At 40.1% G+C, this 16,928-nt stretch overlaps 1 protein-coding gene across 1 annotated transcript in view; it reads right to left on the bottom strand.

Annotated features, from left to right (window-relative positions):
• rasef (RAS and EF-hand domain containing) overlaps positions 1–16,928 on the bottom strand; it is a 49,223-nt gene that overhangs the window by 29,305 nt on the left and 2,990 nt on the right. The window contains exons 2-3 of the mRNA XM_052019685.1: positions 10,012–10,158; positions 1,387–1,477 (exon numbers count right to left, since the gene is read on the bottom strand). Of these exons, the coding sequence (XP_051875645.1) occupies positions 1,387–1,477; positions 10,012–10,158 (238 nt within the window). The remainder of the gene's footprint in view (positions 1–1,386; positions 1,478–10,011; positions 10,159–16,928) is intronic.

The following is a 16,928-nucleotide window of genomic DNA, read 5'->3' as shown; positions in this document are numbered from 1 at the left end:
AGTATTTAAAGTCATGAAAAGTATAGGCAGAGCAAGTAGAGAAAACTATTGGCTAAGAGAATGAAGGTTATCAGCAAAATAATTGAAGGTGACTCGGACTCTATAAAAAAAAAGTATGATTAAAATCTGAAGTCCAGTGCTGGAGTAGAGTGACAACATTCAAAAGAGGGAGCTGGATGAATACCTGAAAGAAAAGAATGCACAGGTCCATGGAAGAGGGCAGGAGGGTGGAACTAACTAGAATGCTCTTGCATTGAACCAGCACCCACTTGATCAGCTGAATGGCCATCTTCTATTCTATAACACTCGTGATTCAAACAGATATGATACTCATAGCACCATAAAACAAGGTACAGGCAGCCTCCAAAACCAAAAAAAAATTACGAGATTATGCTGTTCTTTAGAAAGTAGGAATCTATTTTAGTGGAACACCACCCAGGTGGGTAAGACTCAAAGGATGATTCATGCACGTCAGCTCTAATGATATTACGGATGACATCAGGACACAGTTGCATGCTTGAAGTAACAACTGAAGATGAAGGCCATAAATAAGTAAATATTTAACAAGCACAATATGCTTAATGCTTTAGGTTTACCACCATTGCCTTGTCGAAATGTTTACTGTTGGAAATAACAAAGTTTGTAAAATGTGGGTATGAAATATGTAAAAGTTATTTTCAGATTTGCTGTGGGAAAGCAACAAATGAAGCGATGCCAGCTACAGCACATAAAATGCCACTTTTGAAGACAGCTGCTATAAATGCATTTCAGGCTTATTAGGAAGAGATTTTAACACTAAGGAATGGAACATTTTTCCATTTCAGGCACTCAATACCAACGCCAATCAATTCTAAATGAGGTCTAACACAGACAGATGCAGAGCAAGGACTTTCAGTTCTGAAATTCCACCAAGGGATAAACCATAGATATATTCTTAAATGTCTCCTCCAATACCTTTGAGAAGGTTGTAACCAATTTATTTTAAATATTAAAGCAACATACAATGAGATCCTATTGTGATCTCAGGCCTGTAGTACAATGCAGCAGTAAGTTCACAGCAAATGATTTCCATTTTTCACAGAATGTAACTCAGGAGCTCATTTATAAAACACAGTAGCATTTTCAACTTCATTATCTGCATAGCCACCCAGGTAGAGGGAATTGATTGCAACAGAATAAAATTCAGATTAGTTCCACAACATACAGGCAATCCATTTTGTCAGCTCACCATTGGGTGAAGTTGAAAATTACGCTTCATAGGATTGCAATTTTTCTGCACCTGGTTTAGAGACTTTTTGAATAGTTACATTTCTCATCCTACTTTTATTTAATGTTTTATTTCAAACCATAAAATCAAGAAAACATGGATTTTTTTTTAAATCTCACCTCTTTTTGGCACTCCTCAACAGCTGTCTTTATTTGCTGATCAATATCCTCCTCAAGCTCACTCAGCTGTTGTGCAGCCTCATCCTGTGTCCTGAAACAAAGTACCAATACATGAGAGATTGACATGCTAGAGTCTATTACTTTTCATTTGCAAGGTTGAAACACAGCAGCAAGGAGGGGAAGAAAGGAGAAAATAACCACTTATTTATCATTTAGATTCTGACCCCCACATCAAAATATTTAATAGAATACAAAGTTACATAAGCTGAACTCAAAATAAAGTTTTATCCAGTTTTTAAAAAAAGTTTGGCATTGACCATTCTCAATTACATGGACAGAAGAATAAATGTCAGTCCAAATGAGGTGGTAAACCCAAGCTAGTCCAAGAATTGGTCTTCAAAGCAGTACTATGAACAAAAGGAGAGTGTTATGGAGCCATAGATTACAGTCTATATTGGGACAATGGAATCAGCAATGTACAAGCTACAGTTGCCGGAGTCAGTTGAAGTCTGAGCAACTTTAGAACTGAAGTTATAGAGATGAGGGCCAAAGAATCAAATAATAGAAACAGCCCATTCAACACACCAGGTACCTGGACCACCTAGGAGTACAAGTACATGGTTCCCCAAAAGTGGTGTTGCAGGTAGACAGGGTGGTGAACACAGCTTTTGGCACACTGGCCTTCATCAGTCAGGGCACCGAGTATGAAAGTTGGGATATTACTGTTGCAGTTGTACAAGATGTTAAGGCCACATTTGGAATAACGTATTCAGTTTTGGTCACCCTACTATAGGAAAGATGCCATTAAGCTGGAAAGAGTGCAGAGGAGATTTACAAAGATGTTGCCGGGACTCAAGGGACTAAGTTATAGAGAGGTTGAGATTTTTTTTCATTAGAGCACAGGAGAATGAGGAGTGATCCTATAGAGAAGTAGGAAATAAGAGACATAGATGGGGTGAATGGGTACAGTCTATTTCCCCAGAGTTAAGGACTCAAGAACTAGAGGGCACATGGTGAGAGGGGAGAGATTTAATAGGAACCAGAGGAGTAACTTCTTCCACCCAGAGTGGTCAGAATATGGAATGAACTGCCAGAGGAAGTGGTCAAGGCAGGTTCATTAACAACATTTAGAAGGTACTTGAACAGGTACATAGATAGCAAAGGTTCAGAGGGATATGGGCCAAATGCAGGCAAATGGACTAGCTTAGCCAGGAATCTTGATCAGCATGGACCAGTTGGGCCAAAGGGTCCACTTCCATGCTGTATGGCTCTAGTACAAGTGGGTGTTTGATGGAAGGTACAGACTTCATCTCATTTTAGCCTTTCCACACTCCTGTCAATTGTCCTTTGATTCTACAATACACCAACACACTAGGGAAAATTTACAGTAGTCAATTATTCTACAAACTCAAATGTCTTTGGCATAGGAGGAAAAAAGATCAAAGCATCTCAGGGAAACTGCAGTCACAGGGAGAACATGTAAACTCCACACAAACAGCAGAGGTCAGGACTGGGTTGCTGGAGCTGTTGGCAGCATCTCTACCAGCTATGCCAATGTGCTCCCCCCAAGGTCCATGATAGTTTTAATAAATTAACATTGTGAGGCATCAAGAATTAGATGTAATTGTCAACAAAAATAGATGTTGATGAGTAGGACAATATAGAATAGAATATGGGCAGCAGGTCCAGCCTACAATTCTGATTGCTGAAATAGAGGATGAGAGGTCAGCCAGAAGGCTATAGCAGAGATTACAGGTAAAACATGGATGAGAGTTTCAGCAGTGGATGGCACAGAATAATTTAACATATTCAAACTCAAAGGAGGCCAAGATGCGAAAGAGGGACAGGTATGTAGAATATTTTCAGGACTTCCAAATATGCTTAACAGTCAGTACTTCTGAAACATGGTCACTCTCATTAGGTAGGAAACTATTTGCAGACAGAGATCCCACAATACGTGAATGAAATCATCCATTTCATAAATGTTTAGCAAGATACACAAATTGGCCAGGATACCACTGATAACAATTCCTAGCCCACTTCCAAATAGGTGTCTTTGAACCTTTTAGTCCTCAAGTTTGACATTTCATTCAAAATGCAACAACTCTGGTACTGCAGTGCTCCCTCATGCGAGGGAAGGCCTAGGTTTTTGTGGTCATCTCTGAAGTACAACTCATTGCCCCATGACTACAGTACAACCAGAGCTACAGTTGACATCTGTGGAATTGGAAGCTGAACTCAGACTGAAAAGTTGCAAGCACGACAAAATTTTGGCCAGGAAGCAACGGAATCAATTGTAATTAAGTGGAGTTATGGCAGGTGCCCCCCCCACCCCGATTATAACTGGAAATATCTGCACACTGACAACAGAGCAACAGTAGAGCAGTTGAGAGAAGCAGAACTGTGCTACTATCAGATTCATGTGGTATCTTATGTCCTACCAAAGGACATTGCCATGGACCAACATAAAAAGACAAGAGGAAGAAAACGAGAATGGACTTTGAGTATTTCAGGTGGTATTATTGAGGGGCTGGAAGGAACAACTGTTTGATGCCATGTCTGAATAAATTAGAACCAAGCACCAAACTGGTCCATGGAAAACATGCAATAGAGGCAGGAACAGAGACAAGACCAAATGAAAATGCACTATTGTCAGAATCATTAAGTATATTACTTTGGATTTTCATTAGCCCCATTTCAATGATGTGCCATGGAGTAAAACAGGCTCCCATCAACCCAAGTCACAATGTCACCCAGAGTTTTACAAGATGAGCAATGTCTGTTTCATTATCTGTATTAACAGAATTAGGTTGCATGCCACAGAATAATCAATGTCAAACCCCACTAATCGAATCATAATGGAGAAAGGTAATTCATGAATAACCTACAGATGGTTGGGCCATTAATCCTGGCTAGAGAAATGAGAGTTATTGTGGGCTGGTCTCCACCATCTTCATTCATCAATGGAAACATTTCAATGATGTAGTTCTCCACTGGAATCAAACTAATCTCTTTAGTTGGGCTTGTTAGTGTTACAGTCCGTCAAATATACCATCAAGAGCGACTGCTCACATCTCCAAACACACGAATATTTTTCTTGTTTTTGTGTACCATTTTATAAAGTGACACAAACACCTGACGTGTGAATGATCTCATTCATTTAGAAATTACAAATATCATCCTTGGTTAAGACCAACTAGTCACATGAAGATGCAGCCCAGTTTCCAAGAGCTTTCAGTAATCTCCTCTATGCATTGAAATGCAAAATTCAGAGAGAAGCCAACCTTCTGTTCTGCTGCTGGACCCACTAGAGTCAAGTGGCAGAGCTTGTAGATGCTGTAGAGGCACCCGATGAGTTGCACTTTGAATCCAACCCCTTGGATTTATGCCAGAGCCTGCTGGCTTGAATGGGATGAGTAAAATGGTAAATATTTTTACTTTAAATGCCTGGAGTAAAAACACTGAGAATTTTTTTAAAATTAAAAAGTAATTTGTAATTAAGTTTATTGGAACTCATTTAAACATCTTAACGAGAGACATTTAGAAACACCCAAAATGCACAAGTCAACAAGCTCTCAAAATGCACAAGTCAACAAGCTCTCAAAAAGCCATCAGGACATCCTCAGAATTCATCAGCTAAACCTTAGTCACTGCTCATGGACTGAGCTAAAAGAAAAAAAAAAGATGCTGGAGGAACTCAACAGGCCAGGCAGCATCTGTGGAGAAAAACATATGGTCAATGTTTCAGGTCAGGGCCCTTCAGGACTGAAGATAGGAAAAGGAAGCCCAGTATAGAGGGGGGAAAAGCAGAGCAGTGATAGGTGGGGAGAGGAGGCAGGGTGGGCACAAGGTAGTGATAGGTAGATGCAGGTAAGAGATAGTGATAGGCAGATCCACCAGGGGATGGGTCAAAGGTCAATACTATGATTCCAAGCAAACTCATCACCAAACTCCAAAACCTGGGACTCAACACCTCCCTCTGCAACTGGATCCTTGACTTACTGACCACAGTGAGGATAGGCAGCAACACCTCCAGCACAATTATTTTCACTGGTGCCCCACAAGGCTGCGTTCTCAGCCCTCTACTCTACTCCCTATATACTCATAGCTGCATGGCCAGATTCTGCTCTAACTCCACCTACGAATTTGTAGATGATACCACCATAGTAGGCCTATCTGAAATAACGATGTTGGAGTACAGGAAGGAGATGGAGAGCTTAGTGATATGGTCTCATGACAACAACCTTTCCCTCAATGTCAGCAACACAAAAGAGCTGGTCATTGACTTCAGGAAAGGGAGTGGTATACATGCACCTATCTACATCAGTGGTGCTGAGGTTGAAAGGGTTGAGAGCTTCAAGTTCAGAGGAGTGAACATCACCAATAGCCTGTCCAGGTCCAACCACGTAGATGCCATGGCCAAGAAAGCTCACCAGCACCTCTACTTCCTTAGGAGGCTAAAGAAATTTGGCATGTCCCCTTTGACACTCTCCAAATTTTATTGATGCACCATAGAAAGCATCCTAGCTGGATGCATCACGGCTTGGTATGGCAACTGCTCTGCCTACGACCGCAAGAAACTGCAGAGTTGTAGACACAGCTCAGTGCATCACAGAAACCAGCCTCCCCTGCATGGACTCTGTCTATAGCTCTCACTGCCTCAGTAAAGCAGCCAGCATAACCAAAGACCCCACCCAGCCAGGTCATTCTCTCCTCTCCCATCCCATCAGGAGAAAGATGCAAGAGCCTGAGGGCACATACCACCAGGCTCAAGGGCAGCTTCCATCCCAGTGTGATAAGACTATTGAATGGTTCCCTTATACGATGAGATGGACTCTTGACCACAATCTACTTTGTTTGATCTTGCACCTTATTGTCTACCTGCAATGCACTACTCTGTAGCTGTGACACTTTACTCTGTATTGTTAGTTTTTAACCCTGTACTACCTCAATGCACTGTGTAATGAATTGATCTGTATTAACAGTATGCAAAATAAGTTTGTCACTGTACTTCAGTAAGTGACAATAATAAACCAATACCAAAAGGTACAGTGACCATGGGGGGGGGGGGGGGGGGGGGGGGAGGAAAAGGAGGATGAGGAGGCGGTGGCGGAGGACGAGGAGGAGAAAAGAGGGAGGAGGGGGTGGGGGAAAGAAAAAAGGCAAGGAGAAAAAAAATCAGCTAAGAAAAAACAAGAGGCATGGGGGGGGGGGGGGGGGGGTGGTGAAGAAGAGGGAGGAGTTGGTTTACTTAAAGTGGGAGAATTCAATGTTCATGCTGTTAGGCTGCAAGTTCCCAAGACAGAAAATGAGGTGCTGTTCCTCCAGTTTGTATTTGGACTTCTCCTGGCAGTGCAGGTGGCTAGGACTGACATTTCAGTGATGGAGTAGGAGGGGGGAGTTGAAGTTACTGGCAATGGGGAGGTGCAGATCATGGTTATGGACAGAGTGTCAGTGTTCTACCAAACAGTCACCTAGTATGAGTCTGGTCTCACCAATGTAGAGGAGGTCACACTTCAAGAACTGCAGTAGAAAATACTAGGGCAGGTGCAGGTAAATCTTTGCCTCAGGTAAAAGGACTGTTTGGGTCCCTGGATGGAGGTGGTGTGGGAGCAGGTGTTACACCAATGGCAGGGGCAGTGGAAAATCCTCAGGGAGGAAGCAGGATGGGTGGGGAGGGAGGAGTGAACTAGAGAGTCGTGGAGAGTGTGGTCCCTGCGAAAGGTAGAAAGTGGTGGGGAGGGGAAGTGTGGTAGTGGTGAGGTGCCATTGGAGATGGCGGAAGTGGCAGAGGATGAGGTGTTGGATACGTAGGCTGTTGGGATGAAATACAAGGACAAGGGGTACCCTCTATAGGGTTCTATTGAGTCTGGGAGGGGTGGGGGTGAGAGCAGAGGTGCAGGAAATGGCAGATGTGGGTGCGAGCTCTCTCGACCACAGTAGGGGAGTGGGTGGACAGCCACTGTTAGTAAAGAAGTTGGACATCTTGGATGTGGAAAGCCTCATCATGGGAGCAGATGCAGCGAGGCAGAGAAATTGCAAGGAAGGGATAGCATCCTTGCAAGAGACAGGATGAGAGGAGCTGTAATCAAGGTAGCTGTGGTTGTCAGTAGGTTTTTAGATGTCGGTGGATAAATAATCTACTGAGATGGAGAGATCGAGAAAATGCAAGCTGGAGTAACAGCATCTCATTTTCCATCTTGGGACCTTACAGCCCAATGGTATGAATATTGAATTCCCCCACCCCCATCCCCTTTTCTTGCCTAGCTCCTTTTTTTCTCCTTACCTATTTCTTTGACCCATCCCCTGGTAGATCTGCTCTCCTCCCCTGCATCTGTTTATCACTCTCTCACCTGTATCTACCATCACCACCTTGTATCCACCCCACCTCCCCTCTTTTGTCCACCCATCACTGTCCTGTTTATCCCCCCCTTTATATTGGGCTTCCCCTTTTCCTGTCTTCAGTCCTGAAGAAGGGTCCCAACCCAAAATGTTGGGTGTGTTTTTCCTCCACAGATGCTGGCTAGCCTGCTGAGTTCTTCCAGCATCTTGTTTTTTTTCATCTAGATTCCAGCATGTACAGTCCTTTGTTTCTTGTGGACTGAGCTACTTCATGCTGGGACTTTCAGGCACAGAGAGTCAGTCAGACCACCAGATCTAGATCAGGCTTGTGTAGGCAAGCACATTGGCAGCAACTTAGGGCAGCATGCCAGATCCAATGCAATTCAGATGCTGTTTCCTGGAAATCAATAGGTATTAGTAATTTGGCGTTCATTTGTTAACAAGATAAATGCAGAACTTGCATATAAATTTTCAAAATAAGTTCATGAACAATTTGTTCAGATTTGTTGATGAAAAATTGAAATTATTACATCACCAAATTGTAGATATAATGTGCAAAACAGTTCTGTTAAATGAAGACGATAGACAGTAATTGCAATGTTATTAATTATACATTGGATATTGGAATTTCCAAAGAATAATTTTGCTTTTAAACAAAACTTAACTCACTGACATCCATGACATTTAAAATGATGTCCTCAACATTTAAACCAGCTTGTTTATTCAGCTAGACTTGATGCAACTGAGAAGAAAACTACTATGATCAAATTACTGTGAATAATGGGGCTACGCAAAACTTACATAACACATCATTTCAGTTTCAACTTAGAAGACCATGTGATTAACAACTGCATCATTTATTATACACCATCCACAGTGGAAATGTGACACAAGCAGATAGGATTTTCCGTTCCCAAAAGTGGCACAAGCCAAGGTTATGCAAGAATGCAAAATTCAATTTCAATGAAACTATTCTGTGTGATGAGTATTTAGAGACATTATCTCAGGGTGAACACACTATTCCATTTTTCAAAGCTTGGAAGATGTGGTATAATTCAACTATCTTAAAGAATGAGTTGTTCTCTTGAAACTTTGGACAAATAATATGATCTTAGGGAAACTTTGAGACATTTTAAAATAAGTTGCAGATAACAGACAGCCATTCTTCAAAGGATCATCAGGAGAGTCAGAACAACATCAATGCTCCTTTTAAGTACTGTTTACCCATAGGAAGGCTAGTTTAACTTTCATCTCAAGTCAGAAAATCATGGCTACAAGGACAGCTATAGCTCCATATCAAAAGGAGCATTACATTGTCAGAGGTACACTTTCAGGTGAGATATTAAACTGAAAATCAGTCTGCCAACCCAGTAATGTCTATAAACAGCACTTTTAGCATCAAACAACATTCCAAGGGACTAAATCAGGATCATGTGGAAACCAAATCAAAGACAGATCAGGGGATAATCAAAAGCTTGAAGGCTACATGTAGCTTTTAAAGAGGGAATAATGTAGACAAGCTTGGAGGGAATTCCTGCACGAAGCAAGCTAGATAACACTGCAGAAAGGTGGCAAACAAGGAACTTGGAACATGGCAGTCAACTGCAGATAATGTAAAACCCTTGGATAAGTGCATCAGTGAATGAGCTGTGGTTAGAACAGAGGTGGACACAGAGGGGCTAGGGTTAAGCATCATTGTAATGGAGGGGGAAAAGTGACCCATTTGGCTCTAGGTCATTTCCACCCAAGACATTGACTGCTAACAGTGATGGAATCAATGCCAACCATAGCAAGATTGTGGTAGTCAAAGATGATGGCTTTGGTCTTGCTAATATATATATATTAAGTAAGATCTGGCACATTCAAGACATATCACCAAGCAGCATTTAGAAGAAAGGTTGAGAGAACTGCTAGAGGGGGACAGCTGCTGCCATCAGCATACAGCTCTGACCAACCTAATACCAAATGATGTGAACAAGGGTGGCCCAGACAATATGTTGGGGTGTCTAGAGTTTATGGTACAATCACTAAGAGATAACAACTTGCTCCTTCTGGAATAAAGAGGGTCAGATTTCCATGTGGATGGTCAGACACCCATTAAAAATCTCCAATTTTCCAGCCATTCAGATAGCCAAAGTGAAAAATTAAGCAAGCTCCTTCATGACAACTTAAGATTTTTAATGCCCAATTTTTTTTTATATATATATCCATCCAATACTAACTAAAGAAGATCTGTTTCATGACATCAATATCAGAAATCCTTTACAAACGCTTCAAGCTTACCTTTTCACAGTGCATGCTAGTTTCTCCAGCTCTGCATTCTGCAACATAACATCTCGAACAAAGTTCTTGATCACACACTCATATTGACGAATCAGCCTGGGCTCTGCTGTTTTTAGGTTTTGGTAAAGGGCAGCAACTTGCTGGGGTCTGCTCAGAAAGGGAGAAAAAAAAAACCAGAATAATGAAACAAATGTTGTGGCACAACCAGGGACCTCCTCACAATCTGCAGTCCAACTCTGGTTATTTCATACATTTTTTGGTATAAGCATCCCTTAGTATTTAGTCTTCTGTTCAACATATGGAGCACCCACATGCCAACATCCATGCCTTGACAAAAGATTCAAAAACTAGAGGTGAAAATAAAACATGTAATATCTGTACATTAAAGACCCAAGAAATAGCAGGCCATACAGCCCTTTATGTCTGCCCCCACATTAAGATTACAGCTAACCTTTTTACTTCAATGCTCCTCGTCTGGATTAATTCTGTATTTCTCAATTCCCTTAATGTTTAAAGATTAATTTCTTTCTCAAATATACTCAGTTACCAGTGAAGCACAAAGATGGAAAATTAAGAGGAACAAACATCACAATCCAAGCTACTCTCCACTGGACCCATACAAAAATTTTCCAAAGTCCTGAGACTTGATAACAATTATGTTTACCAGAGAAGTAAATGCAGATTAATGGAGACAAGTTTATGCTGTTGCCACATTTCTTATACCAGATCATCTGCAAAATTTAAAGTAGTGAAAGAGGGTGCTGAAGAAAAAGATCAGTTGGTAGGTGTAGGAATGAAAGCTGGAGGGCAGGGAGAAGGGGCTGAGTCAGAGGGGAATTCCAACCATCTTTTTGGTGATTTGATTTACACTGTCAATGCAGAACTTAGTTTGGAGACCTTAAGAGTGAAAATAAGTACTTTATTCAGTGGCTATGAGTGAACTAATTTGCTAAACTCTCCAAATGACTGGTTCCTCAAAATTACACATCCAAAAGATTTAAATCTATTAAAATACATAGTTTGGATCAACAAATAATGAACTATTAATCAAACTTAAAACAGAAAATAAACCCAAGCTGATCTTCCCCTCCTAAGTCCAAAGTAAACTGAGACCAATGGCAACTGGGCTGTGAAAAGTTACTAGTTTATAGAGGTCTATAACAGATAGGTATCATTATTCCCTATAGAAAACCCTCAAATACGGGATGGGAGCATAGGACATTATGCTTCTGAATCTACTCCACCTTTCAATAAGATCATGATTGATCTACTTCAAATCTCTTTCCCCAAGCTGTATATCAATTCCTTTAATATCTAAACATCTATTGTTCAGTTACTCAAATGTATTCAGTGACCGATCAGCCACAGCTCCCAAAAATTCATGACCAGAATGAAATTCTCATCTGATGTTCATATTAACCTTCTGAGACTATGACTCTACTTCTATACCAGCCAGTGGAACCGACCTTCAAGCAATTACCATGTCAAAACTAAGAATGTTATGTTTCCATGCCGTTACCACAAGCTTCTAAACCAGAGAAAATAGGCTACTCAACGTTGCCTGAAAAAACTCTCCACAACACTGAACTGTATAAGGAACCTTGGTTGCTCTCTCCAAGGGAAGCATATCATTGTCCTCAACTATAGAAACTTCTTTCTAATGCATTTCAGTCTCTTTGCAATAAAAGCTAACATTGCAATTGCTTGATATACAGGAGCACAAGGACACTGTTCTATCAAACACCTACACATACCCAACCTCACTTTTTAAATTAAAATTCTGCTTTTCCATTTTCCCCCCACCAAAAACAATTCTCCACATTTTGTTCTATTTATCATGCTCTTCCCCATTTGATTAACCCATCATCTTTTTCAGCAGCCTCCTCACTTTCATACTTAGCTCTGTATACAAATTTGCATACATGACACTCACTCCCCTCACATTGTAGATATTGACTGTAAAATAGCTGACCTTTGGCACATCATCAGTTAAACAATACCAATCCAAAAGCTGCTCATTTGTTCCAAGATTTACCTGTCCATTAACTATCCTCAATCCATGTCAATACATCACTCCCAATCTCATGAACCATAATGACAGCTTGCGTGGTGCCTTGAAAATCTAAATGCACTACTTCTATATGTTCACCCTTATCTTACTAGATAACCTAGATGTTAAACAAAATCTTTAATTCTGCCCAATTGTATGGCAAGATGAGATTTTGCAGTCAGCCACAAAAGCTAGCTAAAAAGATCCACATTTTCAAAACCAACTTTAAACAATTTTATCAGAACACAATACAAAAGTTGGAAAATGCAAGATCAAGGCAAAAATGAAAGATTAAAATATCAATTACTTTTCTTAAAAAGCATATGATACTGAATTCTGAGGGAATCACAGTCCACACATAAAATTAATATTTTAGAACCAGAGGTTATTGTCAGTAATTAAGATTTACTTCATTTAAAACTTGAAGAACAAAGCACAACAGTTTCAGGTTTTTGTGAACTAATGAAACCTTAAGGGATTTTCACAATTGCCTTGGGGAAATGCTGCATCCAACAGTACAGCAGCTTCAGGAAATCCAGACTTTTGTGAAAGTGCTTACTTCAGAAGTTGCTTTCTACTTCACGGAAATAACGACAATGACCTCTCACATTCAATATTGTTACAAACACAGACTAAACTACAAACTCTGACACTTTGCTCATGTCTGTACTGACGTCAGACCATCTATAGTTCTCCATTTCCTTGCTCCTGTCTATTCTTTTGTGCCGTACAATTCAACAGGATAGTTTTAAAATCCAAGGAATTCTGTAAGATCAAAACTAATGCATCTGGTAAGTCAGTAACAATAACTAAAAAAAAAACAAAATAATATTCTACTATGATTGGTAATTTCTCAATCTATACTTATTTATACTCTGCCCAACATTAGAATTACCATTAAAGGGCCCAGTTATTATTTCCACCAGCAATTCCTATGCCTTGTTTCATTAGCTTCTGACAAAATGATTCTGCATCTCCATTCAAGTTACATCCTTTATAATCAAGGCTACTCAACTCCTTTCCCATTTTTCCTAATTCTCCCAAAAGTAGTATTCTGGGATATTTCATCCCAGCCTTCTGCAACTATTTGGCCATAAATCAAATCTATTTACTTCCATCTGTACTATAAATTCACACCAAGCAACAGAAAACCTGCAACAGCCTCTCAAATACACAAACGATGCATGCCTGTTTAATGTGATATAGACCATGCCAAAAATGTGTGCTGCTTCCTCTTTATCACCAGTTCTAACCACACTGTTTATTGCCTTATGCTATCCAGCCATATAGTCTTAAATTGAGTTGAGTTCAGATTTACCCCAATTAAACCAAAAGTCAGGAGGCAAATACAATTTAGCAATTAATACCATCAGATACACCCTATCAATTTTAATTAAATACAAATAGCATTCACCCAGTTTTCTCCCATTCATTTGTAAATGGTTACATTTCTTAACTGAACAGCAAAAAATAACATTTTCAAAAGAATGAACTCAGGGAGTTACCAAAGCTGAATGCTCAGCCAAAATTAATAGATGAAGTAGTCAGAAATCTAAGAATAATTCATCAAATTTGGCATTAATTCTTGCACAGTATCAGTAAATTGTCTAAATTAGAACTCTGAGGGTATCTTAGATGGAATTAACACTAATACCATTTTTAGAAACATTTCAGGAAAGCTTACCGACAAGAACTTTTCCAATAAGTGTGATTAAAGCCTCTATGGCAAAAGCATACGAGTACAATAGTAAAGTTTCCCATCGAAAATTAAATAGGGTGCTAGAATAGAGTGTACAGATTTAGTCTCCCAACTATGGAAGGAGTTAGCAGCAGTAGAGGGAGTGCAATAAAGATTCACCCAATAAATTCCTGGTTTGGGACGATTATCCTACAACGAAAGATTAAATAGTACAGACCATCCTGCTTAGAGAATAAAGGAATGAGGGGTGATCTCACTAAAACACTGGCATTGACAAGATAGATAACAGGGATAACATTTCTTCTGGCCACAATATCAACAGTCAAGAATCATGGGGTCAAAATAAGGAGAAAGCCATGTAAAACTATGAAATTTCTTCACCAAAAGTGCTTATGGCAGTGAATCTTTGGCATTCTCTACAAATGACAGTTGTGGCAATTCCATTGCTAAATATGTTCAAGTCAGACTTTCTTTGGATGTTAGGGGAAATTAAACAAAATGGGGTTGGTCTACAAAATGAACCAAAAAAAAACCAGCCATAAGCCCATGTTACAAATCCAAACAATGAACTCCCGAAGTACAATATTTTAATTATCTATTTAGTGCACATTATACCTTGTATGTGTATTGTATAAAGCAAGTACAAGCAATGGAACTACCACCACCAAGTTCATTTGAAAAGGCACAGAAACTGGAACCTTGACCTCACAAATGTGTGGGCCCAAGATGATATGGGTTCATAATGAATTTCCACAAAAGTTCACCTGATCTTGCACTAAGACTTAAGCAAAAATCCCCAAGAAATGATGGAAGAATCCATTTTAACCATTTCTCCAGCATTTGCTACAACTCTGAAACACAAGAATTTTTTTTTGTAAAGGAATAAAGGCAATTAAGGAAACACCTCTTTAAGCGATCAATAACACACCATTTCAAACTGCCAACCTCCAAGAGGACCCATTCCAATAAAACTGTATCACAGTACTAAAGTGTTTTGTGCAAAACATTGATTTGTAATCAATAAATAGTAACTTAGCAAAATTATCTGAAAACTATAAACACAAAGGGGGCAAGTCAGAGTGAGAGTCATTACAACACAAAAGGCAGCCATGTGGCCTATCGAGCCCATGCTGGCTCTCTAGAGGAATTCAGAAAGCTGCATACCCCCACTCTATTCCCATTGCCCTAGATGTTTATTGCCCTGAAGTGTCTATTCAATTTACTGTCAGAATTATTTATCTAGTTAGGCCAAGGAATTCCCCAGAACAGAAATAGCAGAGAACCAGAGTTCCTTCTCATAAAAGAGGTGTGAATCCCATCCTTTTTGGGGGAAAAAAAAGCCTCCTGGCCAAACGCATCCTAACATCCCAAGAATGTGACACCTTGTCCTGCAGTATACCTCATCAAACATTGATCGCCATCATCTTTCCTATAGATAGACATCTCATTTCCTAGGGATAAACATCTTTGTCGTCCTACTTTTTAAAGCTTCCTCCCTAGCTCCTGAAGGTCTGATTACAGGACCTCATTACCACTCCCCTTCATATTTTTGACCAGAATGAACAAGATTCACTTTGCTTTAGACAGCAGAAGTCCTTAAACATGCTTTGCTAGCTATTACTCACTAGTGCAGCAGGTGGCAATAAACCCACAGGCCAGCCAAACAGGTGTGCAGAAAAGTAAATATACATTTCACATTTAAGATCAATGTGCATATCAAAAGTTTCATTGTCAAGTTTCCATCCAACACACTCCCAAAGAACATGGGCCTATTGACATCACTGACAATCAATACATGTGTTCAGCACAGGTGACTGTTCACCACAAAAAGCTTAATTTTAAGTAGTTTCCTGGACTTATTTTTGAACAAAGAGCTTGTGTGTAATAGTTTTTTTTTGAAAGGTGGGATGCAGCACAAGGTAAAGAATTATTATTCTTCCCATCACCCAAATGCAACAAGTACAGAATTTACCTCATCTATAAACATGTACTGTGAAAAAGCCAACATTTACAAAACCTGCAGACTCACTCAAATGTCTAGAAATAATTAGACTGATCCATTGGTTGCAATGGCAAATGCCATCAGATCAATAACTCCTAGCTACTTTCTACTTCAAAATAATCTACAAAGAAACTCCATAAGCCATTGAAAACCTGGTTGAGGATCTTCTAGCACCACCTCTGTTATTCTACTGCTTCTACCAGCAATCCCCAGCCACCACCGTCACCCCACCCACCCCCATGCCAAACTTTTGGTCACTCAGTGATTCCAGCTTTCCAATTATAATTTACTCACACAAGTTTCATGTACAAATATGGTAGTGAAACAATTGCAGCTCACAGATAATATGCAAATCATTCCCCATATCTTATTCTGTTCTGCACCAGCAGTACTACAGATGAGAATTTATTCACACGGATGCAAAGATAATGATAGCTCTTTGCAAAGAAAGCATTTAATTCTGGAGCCAAGTACAGACTTACATGCTATACAGCAATTTCCCACCTTAAGCCATTCACTTGAGAGCAGTCATGTGGCTCAGACTACTGTTTGCAATAATAAATTCCTCACCAGGATTAGCCCTATACCCAATAAGCAAAGTGACAGTGCATTTTCTCTCTCTGAATTCATGCAAAAAAATCAGCACAAGACCAGAGCCTATGCAAGTTCAAAAACGCACCAAGCACACATGCTAGGTAACCAAGAAGATTGATGGAAGGCAGGATGGTAGATATTGTCTACATAGACTTTAGCAAGGCACATGACAAGGTCCCACATGTAGGCTGGTCCAGAAGCTCAAGACATTTGAGGCCCAAGGCGAGCTGGCTAATTTAATCCAAAATTGGCTTGGTGATAGGAGGCAGAGGGTAGTGATGGAATGATGCTTTTCAGATTGGAACTCTGTGGTCAGTGGTCTACTGCAAGGATTGGTGCTGGGAGCCTTGTTAATTACAGACGTAGGAGGTTGATACACCAGGTTCAAGCATATGGAATTGGGGCTAAAATAGTAAAGTGGATTGGGAATTGATTAACAGATAGAAAATAAAAGGAATAAATGATACCCTTAGATTGGCAGGCTGTGATTAGTGGGGTACTACAGGGATGGGTCCTGAATGGCCTACTCCAGGTCATGTGTTGTTCAAAGTGCACATTCACAGGAACAAGGC

Source organism: Pristis pectinata, chromosome 7 (genome assembly GCF_009764475.1).
Source record: "Pristis pectinata isolate sPriPec2 chromosome 7, sPriPec2.1.pri, whole genome shotgun sequence".
Lineage (NCBI taxonomy): Eukaryota > Metazoa > Chordata > Chondrichthyes > Rhinopristiformes > Pristidae > Pristis > Pristis pectinata.
Note: the sequence above shows the minus strand (reverse complement) of the source record. Positions and strands in the feature narration are given on the sequence as shown.